Source organism: Diabrotica undecimpunctata, chromosome 9 (assembly GCF_040954645.1).
Source record: "Diabrotica undecimpunctata isolate CICGRU chromosome 9, icDiaUnde3, whole genome shotgun sequence".
Taxonomy (NCBI): Eukaryota; Metazoa; Arthropoda; class Insecta; order Coleoptera; family Chrysomelidae; genus Diabrotica; species Diabrotica undecimpunctata.
Genome location: NC_092811.1, coordinates 38,601,740 through 38,618,338, shown reverse-complemented (window position 1 = coordinate 38,618,338; position 16,599 = coordinate 38,601,740). Strand labels below are relative to the sequence as shown.

General features: G+C 31.2%; 1 protein-coding gene across 1 annotated transcript; it reads left to right on the top strand.

Annotated features, from left to right (window-relative positions):
* The first annotated feature begins 2,644 nt into the window (after positions 1 to 2,644).
* On the top strand, positions 2,645 to 15,024 carry LOC140449402 (uncharacterized). The gene is made up of 2 exons (XM_072542560.1): positions 2,645 to 2,985; positions 14,187 to 15,024. The coding sequence occupies exons 1-2, from the start codon at positions 2,751 to 2,753 to the stop codon at positions 14,909 to 14,911; spliced, it is 960 nt and encodes a 319-aa protein (XP_072398661.1). The 5' UTR covers positions 2,645 to 2,750; the 3' UTR covers positions 14,912 to 15,024.
* Positions 15,025 to 16,599: the final 1,575 nt, after the last annotated feature.

Here is a 16,599-nt window from a genome sequence, read left to right as displayed (position 1 = left end):
TTTAATTATCGTACAAATACGATAATTATCGTACTTCTGACAACACTGATCCTAATTTAACACTAGACTTACCTATTGCCCCATCTTTCGGAAACGAAAAAAAGCTAACATTACTTTTTCTAGAATTATTACAACATTTTGTAGCTGCACAAGTGTGGTAAGGCTTTTTGTTTTTATTTTTGTACATATCGACGTACTTAAATATACAACGTAATTGTCAAATAAAAATATAAAGATTATTTTTGTATCTCTAAAATATATACAAAAAGTAAACAAACAAATACCATGGCCAATGAGAGCCGTCAACAGTGTTCCCAAACCACGATACACAGACCAAAGAATATAGACGCTTATAGAAGAATTGTTCACTGTTATTTTTGAAAGTTAGCAAAAAGTGGGTCATAGATAAAGAAAAGTGGGTCGAGTGGAACGCACGTGGTACCACTAAGGAGCGGTCATGTCAGCTGTGGCTCTACTATTGCTTCTAAAATATGAAAGAGTGGGGCAATAAATGCAACTTTAGATATTTTTATATATAGATGCCGCGTGGTCGTAGAATAGGATTAAATTTTTGCGTTTTATAACATTTTTTAGAGAAAATAATATTGTTTTAACTTTTAATTAAATCTTTTTAGAAAAATTATTATGATTCAAATTTTTAATTGAAATAATGTACAAATCTACAAATAATATAATTAAAACTCTCTTTTTATAAACTATAAATAAAATTAATTAAAAGTCAATCACCGGGAGAGAAAGCTCAAAAAATTGTAAGGGTTTTGATCAAAAAACAATTCCTGATCTTGTTAGTACGCTAGGATTGCTTTTTAACACATACGCCAAAGAATTATTTTTTACAATTGGAGAATTCGAAATTGTGAAGTAGGTATAATTTCGGATTTTTAAATTAAAAAATAAATAAGTAAGTCTCAAATAACTCCTCACTAGAGCTCAACAAAGGAATATAAGAAAAAGGCAAAAATGGCTGCTGGGACATAGACCATAGCAAATCCTTAGAAATCCAAATCAGCAACACCCGACGATAAAAAGAGACTTCGGGAGAATACCATCAACCCCCTCGTAACAGAGTTGCTAAGAACTCAAGGTGCTCTAACGAGCAGACTAGGTCATAAAGCACCCTGACAAAAGTGGTAGCACACAGGCACCATCCTGTTACTCAACTAGATCGGGCTCAAGCAAATTTGATCATTAACAAACTGAAGCAAGCACTTAATGAGGCTCATATCTGAGGCCAAAATGAACTTCTGCGGTTTCATTTTTGAAACCAATAATTTATTCATTCATTCATATATGAATAAAAAAATCAGTTATGAAGATGATATTTTAGTAAATGTCATACATTTCTAGATAAAATTTGTTTAGGCGTAGATGCAAAGTTACCCGTTCGTACTCCTTTCCCACTTCCCCCTATCTACATATTTCATTATGAAATTTTCGCCACGGTGCCACGCTTTGAGTTTATGCAGCCACCCTCAGGAGGAGTGTTTTGAAGTATAAACCGTAACCAAATCGCCCATTTGAACAATTCTTCTATAAGCGTCTATATTCTTTGCACAGACTAAAGTCCCAGGTGTTGTTGCCAGGTGACAGGTGACATGAACCGTTTTGCGGTAGGGCGAACTTGAAAAATACGGTAGAAAACGGTAGAAATACCATAAAGATGACAAATTTGTAGTTTTTTTTATATTATCTAATGCCAATGGTCTATTTAAATGCCTTTTTATAGCAGTATGATCATTTGTAAATAATTTTCACCAGAAAATACATACAAAATTTTTAAAAACATAATTTTTATTAAAAAATTAACCTAAATAAACTTCAAAAACACTAACTGAAATCAAAACTAAACCTAAAAATATGGTAAAACAAAACACAACACTGAATGATAAAAAAATTAACCATTAGATCTCGTCAATATCCGAGTTATGCTCGTAAATGTTTTTATTAAGAAGTTTTCGCATATCATTTTCTACCTTAAAATTATAGCAACTTCCGTCGGAGTAAACTATTCTCCACAAGGAATCTACGTTCCTGTATTTGGCTGTATACCATATATTAAAAAATTAATTAAAATCCTTTGTAAAAGGTATATATTTAAAAACCCAAACGGGCTGTGTTAGACAGAACGTTTTCGGAATACATCATTCCATCATCGGTGTCTATATACGATATGATCTCATAGGAGTACATGAATGTAGCCACTAAATATATGGGTAAAAACCCGTTAACAAATAATTAGTTACATTTGTTCGACATTATATCTTATAAATACTTAAGATGTTAAAGTTACCGTTGGGCGTTGGATTAGGTAACATGGCGACATATGACTCCACGTTGAAGTTGCAAGTCCTGAGACGGTGTGTCTACGAGGACTTTATGGAAGCAACTCTGAGTTATAACTATCTGAAACTAATATCAAAAGAAACAAATATTCATTCGTTCGTGTTTTATATAAATTTAAAAAAATACCCGATTCCATAAAATAATATAATAAAAATAATGTACTGTTTCAAAGCATATTGGAGGCATAAAACATATACATAATAAGGATATGGCAATATCGCAAACGCAAATTTGACGGTTCATGTTCATTTGTCATAATTTGTAGCTAAGCTAACTTCACCAGGTTCACAGATCACCTAACCTCAGTGGTCTGTGACCAGGTACCAGGTTTACCGGCGCCCGGCGCGGCAATCTTTCTCTATACTTTTTTCATTAAGTGTGATCAAATGGAAGTAAAACAAGAAATTAGCCAGGAAACATGCAAAGTAGAAATAGAGTATAATCACCTGGATGATGCTCTTTTGGATGGCTTCAAATGTGAAATTAAGGAGGAATCCAAGAGGCAAAGTACACATGATACATATGATTATTTAGATTTAAAGGAACATCCTATAAATCCTAAAATAGAACAACATGGGAATAAATTTAATCCATTAGAAGAAAACCAAACAACTGAAAAAGGTTAGTAACATATATTGGAGTCCTCCCATATTAGAAGTAGTATAATTAGGAAAAACTTTTTTACCAGCCAAACAGGTAAGGTAAAAATCCGGAAAACCCCAAAAAGGCTTTTTTGCCATTTTTTTGGAATAAGTCAGAAAAGTGAAAAAGGGCTTTTTATTTTTGTTTCGGAAACTATAAAAACAAAACTTCAAAAAATCTTTAAAAGGTGGAAAAGGTGAAAAAATTAATGAAAATTTCCGAAATTATAAGTTATTATTTAGAAATTATTATTTATACTGATATTTTACTATTTAATCTTAAAAACTGTTTTAAATCTATTTACTTTTTCTTTTTTGGTAATTGTTAAGCATTTAGTTTTTAAATTTCTTATTGCTTTTGATTGCATATGTTTCATTTGTAATGTAAATTTCAACACTGCCAAACACCAAAATTTCATTTTGTCAAACCCTTTTGAAGCTATCTTCACTTTTCGTAAATGTGAAAAATGTCCCAAGTCTTATAAAAATATAAAACTATTTCTTTTTTTAGTTAAATGACTGTTATTGATCGTTGGATATCATGTTGGCTACCATATTCGCTATCCTAACTTTATTGACAGCAGCTCTAAATAACGATGTAGTTGATTTTCCATACCATTGCCTTAGATTTTTCAGCCATGAGGTTCTTCTTCTACCAGGACCACGATTACCTTGGATCTTTTCCTGAATGATCAGATGTAAAAGATCATATTTTTCAGGGTCTCATAATGTGACCGAAGTATTCCAGCTTGTTACTATTTAAAAAATCGTTTATATAAATCAAAAATAATATAGGGCCCAGAATTGAACCCTGAGGTACTCCAATATTTAACACACTCTCTGAGGACAACACCCCACCTACCCTCACAACCTGTACCCTATCTTTCAGATATGATTTTATGAGCTCAATACTCTCAGAACAAAAGTTATATTTTTCTAATTTCTGCAGGAGGATTTCATGGTTGACCAAGTCAAAAGCATTGCTTAAGTCACACATAAGGCCTGAGTTAAATTGAAGCTTGTGAAATGACTCCAATATACAATATTTTACCTACCTAAGACTGTATTTTTATTTTTGCAAAAACCATATTGACATTCAGAAAACATACCATTACAACTTTACCATTAAAACTTATAGACAAGCCTTGTACCGAATCGTTGAAGAAAACACCTTCTGCGCAAGTGACGTCACAATATGACAAGATCTCTAACATTTGATTGGATTTTTCAAAAAGTCCTAATAAAATTACCTAACTTTAGATGGATTTTAATAAAACTGCAATATTTTGTAAAAGATATGGAAGATAAATCAGTTTTGAATTAAAGTAATTTTGTAAAAATAAATTCAAAATAAATTTAAAGGATAGAAATTTTACTTGTGGATGGAAGTTTCATTTTAGGGCAAAAAATTATGTATATAAATCTATTTATTGACCAAAAAATAAAATAGGTTTGTTAACTTACTTTTAAGTCTATTGACATTATTATTGAAGTTTTATTATTATTATTATTATTGAAAATAAATTATCTTTATTAGATTTTTATATTATTTATTTAAGATGTTCTAGTAAAGATTTTAACGTATTAACTTTTTTAACAAGCCTTCTATTTTGTTGTTGCAACATTTTGATTTGTTTGTTTTTTTTTTGAAATAATTTATTTACTACCACTTTATATTCCTGATCTCTGTTAGATGATTCTTGTTCAACAAAGTCACCAAGATAATGTCTTCGCTTTTTCAATGAAGGTTTTTTCTAAGGTAGTTTCCTCTAGAATTTCTACTGGAGTCTTTATGGTAGTAGGTTCACTCGTTGTTATATTTATATTTTCACTTTTAGAGCCTGTTGTTTTGTCTGAGACAGTTTCTTTTTTTAATGAAAATTTTCTAGTTTTAACTAGCTTAATTAAACAGTTTGGAAAATCGAAAATGCTGGGTACAGCATTCTTTTTTGAGTTGTTTTTTGAACTCCATCCGCTAGTAATAAACGAATCCGCCGTGAAATGCTTGGAGCAAATTTTAGAACTATTTGATGGTTTAAAATTTTCACGGCGCACCACTATAATCAATTTTTTTGCAATGATGAATCTTTAGGAAATCTAAAACAATTTATTTACTTTATCCTTCAATTTTTAACGTAATTATAAAATAAAAATTATATAAGACTCTCATATATGTTTCTATTTTAAACATTTTGGATGCTAAATTTCTGGTAGGTTTTCCAAGTTTAATTTATGAATTTTTTTTACCAATTAAATGATATATCTGTCCCCTTTTTGTCTCACTGCGTACAATTAAATGCACTGAAAGATAATATGATAATTAAAAAAAAAATAATGTATTGAAAAAGTTTTAAATTGGAACTTAATACTTATAAAAAATTTGCAAATACCTATAAGCATTTCTAGTTTCTAACGTTTTCTGCCATAAACTGACGTCATGCATAGCTGCGCAAAGCAATTTATGTTTGCTGCACTCTTTGAAACGGTGGGTATAGCATAAGGCGTGTCTATAAGCTTTAATGGTCTAAGAAACATACCATTGACTTCAAAGAAATCTACTATTTGTAATACCATGCACTTTTCCACAGTTTTCGAAGTAATTGGCAGTAGTGAGACTGGCCGATAATTTTCTGGCAATAAGTCCCCTTCTTTAAAGATTGGACAAATTATTGCTTTTTTAAGTTTTCAATATTTACTTTATAAATGACAAAATAAGTAAATTATTAATGGATTATTTCTTTATTATTTAGAACAACCATATTGTCTTGCTTACAATTATTATACTCATTGACTTTCACGTAAGTCATAAGTACACTGTAGCCAACCTATACTTAACGCTCCTCCTCGATTTGATACATTACATAGGAGGAAAATTCGCTTAAATCTAAACAATCAAAAAATATTCTTATAATAATTTTACATCAGTTAAGAAACATTTGACAAAGACCTTAGATGGCAAAATTTTTCTTTTGATAAAGGTGTTGTCAATATATCTGCAAGATTATTTTCAGAGCAAATATAATTGATACATATCAATCGTTTTGAAACTAAATCTTTTATATAATGTTCTTTAATGTCAATGTGCTTGGCACATTTAGAATTTTCAAAAGACTGAGACATTGCGACAGGACACAAATTTTGTGTCTCTTTCAAATATCGCAGTACTCTTTTTCCTGGTTTCCAAGTTTGTTGTGTTGGTTTATAAAGTTCTCTACTGAGATATGAAATGGTGAAAATAATATTAGGTCTAGATGTAGTTGCTATATACATAAGACTACCTATAAGTTTCCTATAAGGAACATCAATTAGGTACCTCTAGAGTGTAATCTATCTGAAAATTTGTTTCCATTGGTGATGCGATACCTTTACAATCACTCATACCAAATAAACTCAGTACCTTTGATATCATTTTGGACTGTCCTAATGTGAGATTACCACTTTCTCTTAATATTGTCATTCCTAAAAAGTTATTCACTTCACCCAGGTTGTTGGCACAAAAGTTGTTTTTCAAAATATCTATTGTTTCTTTTATTTTTTGTTGAAGTCCTGTTAATATTATATCGTCCACATAAACAATCATAAGTATATATATATATATATATATATATATATATATATATATATATATATATATATATATAAACTAAGGTACACTCGAAGAGTGGTGGGTTTTTCGGTCAAAGTGGAGAAATAAAAGACAAAGAAGGTGGCTACTTCATCTATTTTTTTTGTCATATATTTTTTCATATTTTTAACATCACTGACTGCTACATATCTTTGTAAGGTAACACACTTTTGTTGTAACTTCTCTATGGATGTTTGGTTTCATATTGTTCTTTTTAGATGAACTGATGATGCTTTCTGAGCAGAAAGCGAAACGTCTTCATAAATAGATGAAGTAGCCACCTTCTTTGTCTTTTATTTCTCCACTTTGACCGAAAAACCCACCACTCTTCGAGTGTACCTTAGTTTATTTTGGATTGACGGTCGTACTCCTTTTCTCTCTCTCTCTCTCTCTCTCTCTCTCTATATATATATATATATATATATATATATATATATATATATATATATATATATATATATATATATATATATATATATATAGCAAAAAATACGACCCTTGATTAAATTTGGAATATATTCAATGGTTGAATAGCTGAGGTTTTATTGGTCAATAATTGGCAAATAAAAGTCGTCAACTACTTTATTGATTTATTCGAATACGTTTCGCTTTTATTTTTAAAAACATCATCAGTTCACTACAAATAAAAAAGATTTTAGAATATAAGTAAACAAACCAACAGGGTTCATACTTACAAAAACAATTTGTAGGGTTTTTTTTATAGATGTTATAAAAACTCTACGATAACTTAACATTAAAGATTAAAAACTAAACGAGAGAAACGCAACAAAAATTACAAGTAAAACTGTAAGAACATTAGTTCATTTAATTTTAACCGATGGCTTCATTTGAACGTTGGTTTAAGCTCTTTCGAGGGTCAAACCACACTAATCTTTTCGATTGTTTTGGATCAGCTCGTCATAATTTTCACATGTGGCTTGTTGTCGTCCATGTGTTTCTTTGGAATGCATGGTGCAGATTACGATTCTTAAGGGAATTATCAAGCGGAACAGGGACGGACCTTTTTTTTAAAAAGGATTCATTTATTCCTTTTTCTTTAAAAAAACAAACAAAAAAAAAAGAAGAAATTTGGAAAGAAAAATGGGATTGAAGTTACTGTCTTGTAAGGGGTTTTTTTATTTATTTTGTATGATGAGGGAGTGATATATCTGACTCAAGTTGTCGATGTCGGTTCTCTTATTTAGGGAGGATGGATGTTTAAGAATTTGACACATTTCAAGGATGGATCGCTTATGATTTTGTTGTTTGCACAGTATTTTGGTATTCGTGAAGTCGATACTGTTTTTGGTTGAAATGGCATGATGTGCAAGGGCACGAGATGGTTTAGAAATCCTAATGTCGCTTTTGTGGGACGTTAGTCGACCTTGAAGGGAGCAGCTGGTCTGGCCAATGTAGCAGGAGTTGCACTCTGCACAGGTCTGCAACAAACTAATGTCGTCTATCAAGTACCCTGTGCAGAGTGCAACTCCTGCTACATTGGCCAGACCAGCCGCTCCCTTCAAGGTCGACTAACGTCCCACAAAAGCGACATTAGGATTTCTAAACCATCTCGTGCCCTTGCACATCATGCCATTTCAACCAAACACAGTATCGACTTCACGAAAACCAAAATACTGTGCAAACAACAAAATCATAAGCGATCCATCCTTGAAATGTGTCAAATTCTTAAACATCCATCCTCCCTAAATAAGAGAACCGACATCGACAACTTGAGTCAGATATATCACTCCCTCATCATACAAAATAAATAAAAAAACCCCTTACAAGACAGTAACTTCAATCCCATAGTTTGTTTGTTTTTTAAAGAAAAAGGAATAAATGAATCCTTTTTTTAAAAAAAGGTCCGTCCCTGTTCCGCTTGCTAATTCCCTTAAGAATCGTAATCCGCACCATGCATTCCAAAGAAACACATGGACGACAACAAGCCACATGTGAAAATTATGACATCCTAGAGCTGATTTAAAACAACCGAAAAGATTAGTGTGGTTTGACCCTCGAAAGAGCTTAAACCAACATACAAATGAAGCCATCGGTTAAAATTAAATGAACTAATGTTCTTACAGTTTTACTTGTATTTTTTTGTTTCGTTTCTCTCGTTTAGTTTTTAATCTTTAATGTTAAGTTATGGTAAAGTTTTTATAACATCTATAAAAAAACCCTACAAATTGTTTTTGTAAGTATGAACCCTGTTGGTTTGTTTACTTATATTCTAAAATCTTTTTTATTTGTAGTGAACTGATGATGCTTTTAAAAATAAAAGCGAAACGTATTCGAATAAATCAATAAAGTAGTTGACGAATTTTATTTGCCAATTATTGACCGATAAAACCTCTGCTATTCAACCATTGAATATATTCCAAATATATATATATATATATATATATATATATATATATATATATATATATATATATATATATTGTCATACTTTTTCTTTCCCAACCAAAGAAAAAAATAAATAAAAAGATCCATCGGAATAAAATTTTAAGACATCATTATAAACAAAATGTATATAGTAATTTAAGATAAGATTTAGTGTAGATAAAAATAGAAATTTGTTTGGCAATTTCCGTTTCAAACAAAATTATCAAAAAACCTTTGTTTAGAATTAGAAAACATTTTACCTGTAAGTTAATCTTTTCATTGTTTGTATAGTCGAGTATTAAATGACCATATTCTAATCTTTTGAAATATGTATAAATTGTGTATTGACAAAACCAATTTTAAAGTAAGCTATTTAGTTTTTCTCTGAAACCGAAATTAGGCTTTTCCAAAATCATGGTAAACACAATTTGAGCTTTTGATTGGACGGTCGTTTTTAAATGGGAATTTGTGAGCCGATCATGAGACCGGAGAAGTTAGTGATAATTTGGTCATCGAAAGAAAACAGTCGTTTGTCTCAAGATAGAGTGTGGTTCGTGAGTTTGGAGACCGGCAGTGTAAAAAGAAGTGAATAGTTTTGCAGAAGGAGATAACAAGTAGATTAAAAGAGGTCCTTGTATCCACCGTGGGCATTTTGTGAAGTATATGTGAAAGTAGTTTTACGGCATCAAGTTGACAAAAGGAGGTCCTTGTGTCATAAATAAGTAGCTGAGTTTTTGGAGAAGTGAATCAGGTGTTTTTGTGTAGTCTGCAGGAGGTTTGCAGAGACGTTAGGAAGGAGCCGAGGTGCCAAAGAGGGGAGATCACATCGTTGAGGAGACTGGACTTTTCTGGGTATGTGCCAACATACAACTCAATAAGAAAATAAGCTGTCAGTGTTTGTACAATTGAATTTTATATCTGTGAAGGATCGGTTTGACATCATGGTCATTAGCATTCAAATTTAAGAACTGAGGTTTTGTTAGGCTAATCAAAAGTTTAAAGTTTTGTTGTTTCTTGTTTCAAGTAAAGAAAAATTTAAGTAAAATTGATTTTCACTTATAAATATAAATATAAATATAAATGTATGTAGATGTAAAATCTTATTATTATAAAAATTTGATTTATTTTTTTTTTCTGATTGATAAGATAACGACAGACTTGGATAATTGTTTTATTCGTTCATATAAAATAAAGAAACGTAAATTTTTGTAATATAATATTTTTTTATTCTTATCTTTCTTCTCTATCCCGATAAAAGACAACTAGAAAATCTTTGAATCCATCGAACACAGGTAATATAAGGAGTTTATTTTACTTTTGATAACAAATAAGTTATATTTTTTTATTGGCTCAATAAACTAAGATTAAAGTCAAAATAAACAATCATAATAATATATATATATATATATATATATATATATATATATATATGTGTGTATATATATAGACAAAAATCATGTTTAGATCTAATAAATCCATTCTCTGTTACAATTAAAAGTGTGATTCCAGCATTTTGGTGATTATTTAAACCATATAGCGCTCTATTTAATTTTAAAACCTTTCCTCTGCCTATTATTAGTTCTTGTGAAGGATAAATATATATTTCTGAATTAAGTTTTCCATTTCAGAAAGCTGTGGGCACATCAAGTTGATACATTTTCCAATTTCTTTGCAGTGCATGAGCCAGCAAAATTCTCACTGTGCTCATTCTGCCACATGTGCATAGGTTGATTTTGGTGCATTTTCCTCCTGCACTTGAAAACCCCTTTGCAACCAACCTTGCTTTATGTGTTCCATCGTTTTTATTATTAAAAACCCACCTTGTATCTATAATCTTTTTGTGATCAGGTAAATTAACTGATGTCCAAGTGTTTAGGTTTACCAATGACTCCAGTTCTTGATTAATTGCATTATTCCACTCTCCATTTTTCTGTGCTTCTTCAAACATCTCTGGCTCACCATTCAATGGTAGGAAGCAATAAGCTGAATATAACTCGTATTGGTTAAAATGTTCTGGTAATTTTACTTCTCTTCCTCTTCTAGTACATATGGGATCCTCTTCATTACTTTCTATTTCGTTTCTAATTAATTCTTCGTTTTCAGCTAAACTTTTCATTTTTGTTGCTTCCATCTTCAGTACCTTCAGAATTTCCTTCATTTTTTATCCAAACTGTTTGATGTTTTCTGTTATCATTAACATCATCAGTTACACTATCTTTATGTTTAACTTGTTTTTCATCAAAAATAACATCTGTAGATTTAATTATTTTGTTATTTTTACAATCCCGCAATCTATATCCTGAATTAGAATAATCTACCATTATTGTTGTTGTTGTTCTAATATCAAATTTATTCGGCTTTGGAAGAATGACACTCCATGCTTTAGAACCAAAAACTCTAAGATGATTAATATTATTCTCACCATACCATATCTGAGCTGGTGTTTTAACACTATTAGCTGTTGTAGGACTCCTGTTCAATGCATAAGCTGAATATCTCATTGCTTCACCACATAAATGTTTAGGCAAGTTAGTTTCTGCTAGTTTGACTTTAACTTTATTTATCAATGTACGATTCATTCTTTCAGAGGTACCATTTTGCTGTGGTGTGTATGGTTGAGTATATTGCAACTCAATATCCATTTTTTACAAATATTTTTAAATTTATATGATGAGAATTCACACCGATTATCTAGTCTGATACTCTTAATTTTAACATTATTTTTAGTTTCAATTAAATTTATAAAATCAAGAACATTATCTTCAGCTTCACTTTTATATCTTAGCAATTTAACTACTGTGAAATGTGAGAAATCATCAACTAATACCTGAAAGTATTTTTCTCCATCTAAAGTAGGATTAGCAACTGGCCCTGCTATATCTAAATGTATTAAATCACCAATTCTTTTGCTTTTCTTTTGTTTACTATAAAAGCTTCGTCTTGTACTTTTACCCTGAATACAACTTGTAAAATTTTTAAGCCTAAAGATTCAAATGGCCTAAGCGTCTATACCAATTGTGTCTACTAAACTAGTTTTATCTAAATCATGTATATTTAAAGCCATAAAGTCAAAAAGTTTATTTTCTTAATTGCATCTGTGCATTGGACGGAAAGCACATTCGATTAATTCAGCCTCCAAACTCCGGATCAATGTACTATAATTTTAAACATTTTTTTTTTCATTGGTGCTAATGGCTTTATGTGACGCTAATTACTGCTTTATATGGGTCGAGGCTGGAGCGTATGGTAAAGATAGTGACTCAGGAATTTTCAAAGAAAGCACATTATACAAAAAACTCACTGAAAAGGCATTAAATATTCCTGAACCCAAATCGATAACAAATAACTGCGTTAATAAGTTACAACATGTTAGGGTGGCAGATGAAGCTTTTGCTATGATGGAAAATTTAATGAGGCCGTATGGTTAACTCGAAGATATGTTGAATGCACGCTTTGAATTATGTGCAACAAATGTCGAATTTTGCACCGACCCATAGACGTTAAACTTGACTTTGCTGAAAACATTGTTAAAGCTATTTGCGTCTTGCACAACTTTGTCAGAATTAAAGATGGTATCACACACGAGGATACAGTTCATGCCACACTATTGTTGCACACACTGGGCGCGCAATTCGAGATGCAGATAAAGTTCGAACTGCATTTACAGATTACTTTGTAAATGACGGAAGGCTAGACTGGCAGGATGGTATGGTCTAAACAATATTACTTTTGTAATAATATTTAAAGTAAAAATAAATAAATGTTATTCTTACCTAAATTTTTTTTTCTCTTCAGTGTCACCATTATTTCAAAAAATCAAAACTAGTTGTTCCCAAGCCCGTTTCTTCAGTATTTTATTAGAATATTCCTTCGAATTCAAGTTCCATATGGCTGGTCTTTTTTCTACTTCATCGGTAAACAAGTCGGTGTTAAAATCATCGTCCATCGACCATGTTGTACTTCAATACGCGCGACGTCGCGCAAATTACGCGCGAATCAAGATACTGGCGACGAGCAAAGACAATCGTGCGCGATCGCAAGTTTACGCGCGACCATATTAAACATTTGTATATGACTACTCTGCATCTTTATTCGCGCGTTCACACCCGATCATCTGAACTTAGCTTTAATACTTACTTTCGTTCCGTTATACATTCCTCTAAGTTTACCTTTTTTAGTTGATTTTAATTTGTAACCATCTGCAATTTGTACAAAACTTGTTTTATCCAAATTTGTTACATCAATCATATAGTCCACAAGTTTATCTGATAAAAAATTTTGTGTAAAACCTGAATCTAAAACAAAATTTACCTCATTAAGTGTCCCACAGTTTATTGCAGGATAAACTGTCTCTTCATTTTGCATCATTTCTTCACCACTATTAACACCACTGGACGTTTTCTGGTTTTCAACTTTATTAATGCAATTTATCGAAATAAAACCTAATTCTTTTTCTACATAACCAGCATGCTCAGAGTTACTTCTATTTGTATTGGCACTTCTATAAAATCCATGTCTTCTGGAACTACTACTTCATCTACTCCGGTTAGAAGTTCTGTTTCTACACTCATGTGATTTAGGGCCCATTTTACCACATTTAAAGCATTTAGTCTCACTTACTTTGAATGCTGCCTCATTGTTTATATTAGGTGATTTGTTTTTATCAAATTTTTTCAGTTCTTTATCCAATAATCTAGATTTAACGAACTCCATAGTTACCTCAGTGTTAAATATGATGTGTAATGTCTACTTATAGCAATACGTTCTATGTGGTCCTAACTCTTTCCACATTAATGTCTTAAATATAGGTATTATTATTTTCAATATATCCCAAAAAGTAAGATAATACCACACAATAATATAACAGTTTTGAAGAGTTTTTCAAATATCACGTTTTTTGCCTCTCCTGAAAATTCTTAATTTTTGACATAGGACGTATTGCCGTATCACCGATGTTATATTGAATGCATTGAGGTATGCATTAAACGGCAAGGGGTCTGAGTATTACGCATACAAAAGACCGAAACACAAGCGTTAAAACATATTTATATCTTTTACTACACTTCTGTCTCAAATTTTATTATGTTAATTTAATTATTGCATTTCTTTGGTTTTACATTCATTTTCGCTTATTCTCAGATGTTTTATATTATAGTTAGTTTGTATTTTAGGTTATCTCCAAAACGAAATGGTAATTATCGAACCACTTATTGAACATTCATCTTACAACAGAGATTATACTAGTCCACATGTTGAAGGTAAAGCATTAAATCAAAATATCAAAGTTACAAGTGGACAAAGACCTTACAAGTGCGAAATTTGTCTTAAGCAATTTATACAAGCAGGTAATTTGAAAAAACATTTGAGAGTGCATACTGGAGAAAAACCTTACAAGTGCGAAATTTGTTTAAAACAGTTTGCTAGAAAAGGTAATTTAAAATCACATTTGAGTTCGCACACTGGTGAAAAACCTTACAAGTGTGAAATGTGTTTGAAGCAATTTTCTCGTCAATGGCATTTGAATACACATTTGAGATTGCACACTGGAGAAAAACCTCACAAGTGTAAGATTTGTTTTAAGCAGTTTTCTCTGAAAGGCAATTTTTTGAGACATTTAAGAATACACACTGGAGAAAAATCTTACGAGTGTGAAATTTGTTTTAAGCAGTTTAGCGGAGCACGATATTTGAAAAATCATATAAGAAGGCACACTGGAGAAAAACCTTACAAGTGTGACATTTGTTTTAAGCAGTTTAGCGAAGCAGCGCATTTGAGACGTCATATAAGAACGCACACTGGAGAAAAACCTTATAAGTGTGAAATTTGTTTTAAGCAGTTTACTCGGTTAGAGGCTATGAAACGTCATATTATATCGCACAATGGAGAAAAACATTGAAGTGTGAAAGTTGTTTTAAATGTGTCTCATAGTGAAGGTAATATTTGGTGTATAGTGTCAATATAATAAAGCTGATAAATTGTACAACAAAATCAAATACAATTATACAATATAGACAGTGCTATTATTATTTTGAAAAATTTTACTTTTTCTATTTTATGAACTTTTCAAAATTTTCTGCCCCTCATATCTGCCGCCAGGGTACCATTCCATTAACAAACCAAAACAAACTAAAACTATACCCAGCAATAATAATATTGTTACTAACTCAAACAAATACTATACAGGGTGGGGAATCGTCAAACGGGTCATAGGAAACTCAATGTGAAATTCTAAATTGTTGAATTCCTGCTTCCCTAATTATTTTACACCAAAAGTAAAGAAAAACTATTTGTAGAGGACTGAAATATGTATCGAAAACACATGTTAAAATTGCTCTACGAATTAAACGTATTTCAAAATTTTGCAAGACATTTTTCAGGCCACCCCTTGAAGTCAGGCCACACGCGGTGCAAAAATGTGTGACATGTTGCGTTTGTTCATATCGATGGTTCTGATATTTGACAATATTTGAATTGCCAAAATTTTTATTTTGTGTCAGTTCTTTATTTAGCGTAAGATATCCCAATAGACCAATTCCAAGTCATTCAACAATTCAAAGGATTTTACAAAATTTTGACAAGAGGCAGTTGTAGAAAATCCTAGAATAAGTTCTCGGACCACTGCAGACCAGTTTAATATTTATAATTCCACGGCCTTAAAAATTTTGAAAAGGAATAAATTCCGGTCATATAGTTCAATGTCATCAGGAACTAAGAGAAGGAGCTGTTGAGCGGAAATTTGTTATGAAATTTTAGAGAGGGCTAATGCAGAAAATTTTTAAAAAACATTTTGTTTATTTATAAATTTACATTTACATTAAATAATGAACCAAATGTTTAAAATTATAGGATTTGGTCGAAAAGAAAGTCTGAGGATATTATTGAAAGCCATACCGACTATGGTCGAAAAGTAAATGTCTGGTTAGGAATATTTAGACACAATATTATTGGACCATCTTTCTATAAGAAAAATTTAAATTCAAAAAAGTTTTGACTTGCTACAAGAAGAGATTTTATCCAGAATTGCAAAAATAGTTCCAGATGAAGAAGAAATTTGCTTTCAAATGAATGGATGCCTTGCGCACAATAACCGGGAGGTTAAGCAATTCCTTAAAAACAGCTTTAATAATTGTTTGATTGGATTTGACTGTAATATTAAGCGACCCCGAGATCGGGGATCTAGCTCCAAACGATTATTTTATCTGGAGGCATCAAAAATCTATTCTGACCAAAAATTTTGAACTATTGAAGAGTGTGCATAAATAACGCCACGCGTTATGGCTAATATTAAACGAGAATTTTAAAATCGAGTAGTATACTGCTTAGTACAAAATGGCCTATTTAGAAATTATCATAAATTATTTTTAAGAAGGACCACAGTAAAACTATATTGAAATTCTTTGAATTGTTGTATAATCTTAAGTAAGTAAGTCGTAAGTAGTATTTATCAAAATTTGCTGTTTATAATTTAATCATAAAATAAAAATATTGACAATTCAAATATTGTCAAATATCAGAAGCATCAACATGAGCAAACGCAACATGTCATACACATTATTGTAACGCGTGTGGCCTGACTTGAGGGGT

Excerpts from the sequence above, each read along its gene's own strand:
- LOC140449402 (XM_072542560.1), top strand. The coding sequence starts at position 2,751 with ATGGAAGTAAAACAAGAAATTAGCCAGGAAACATGCAAAGTAGAAATA. Across the intron at positions 2,986-14,186 it reads AAACCAAACAACTGAAAAAG|GTTATCTCCAAAACGAAATG; the intron begins GTTAGTAACATA and ends TTTGTATTTTAG.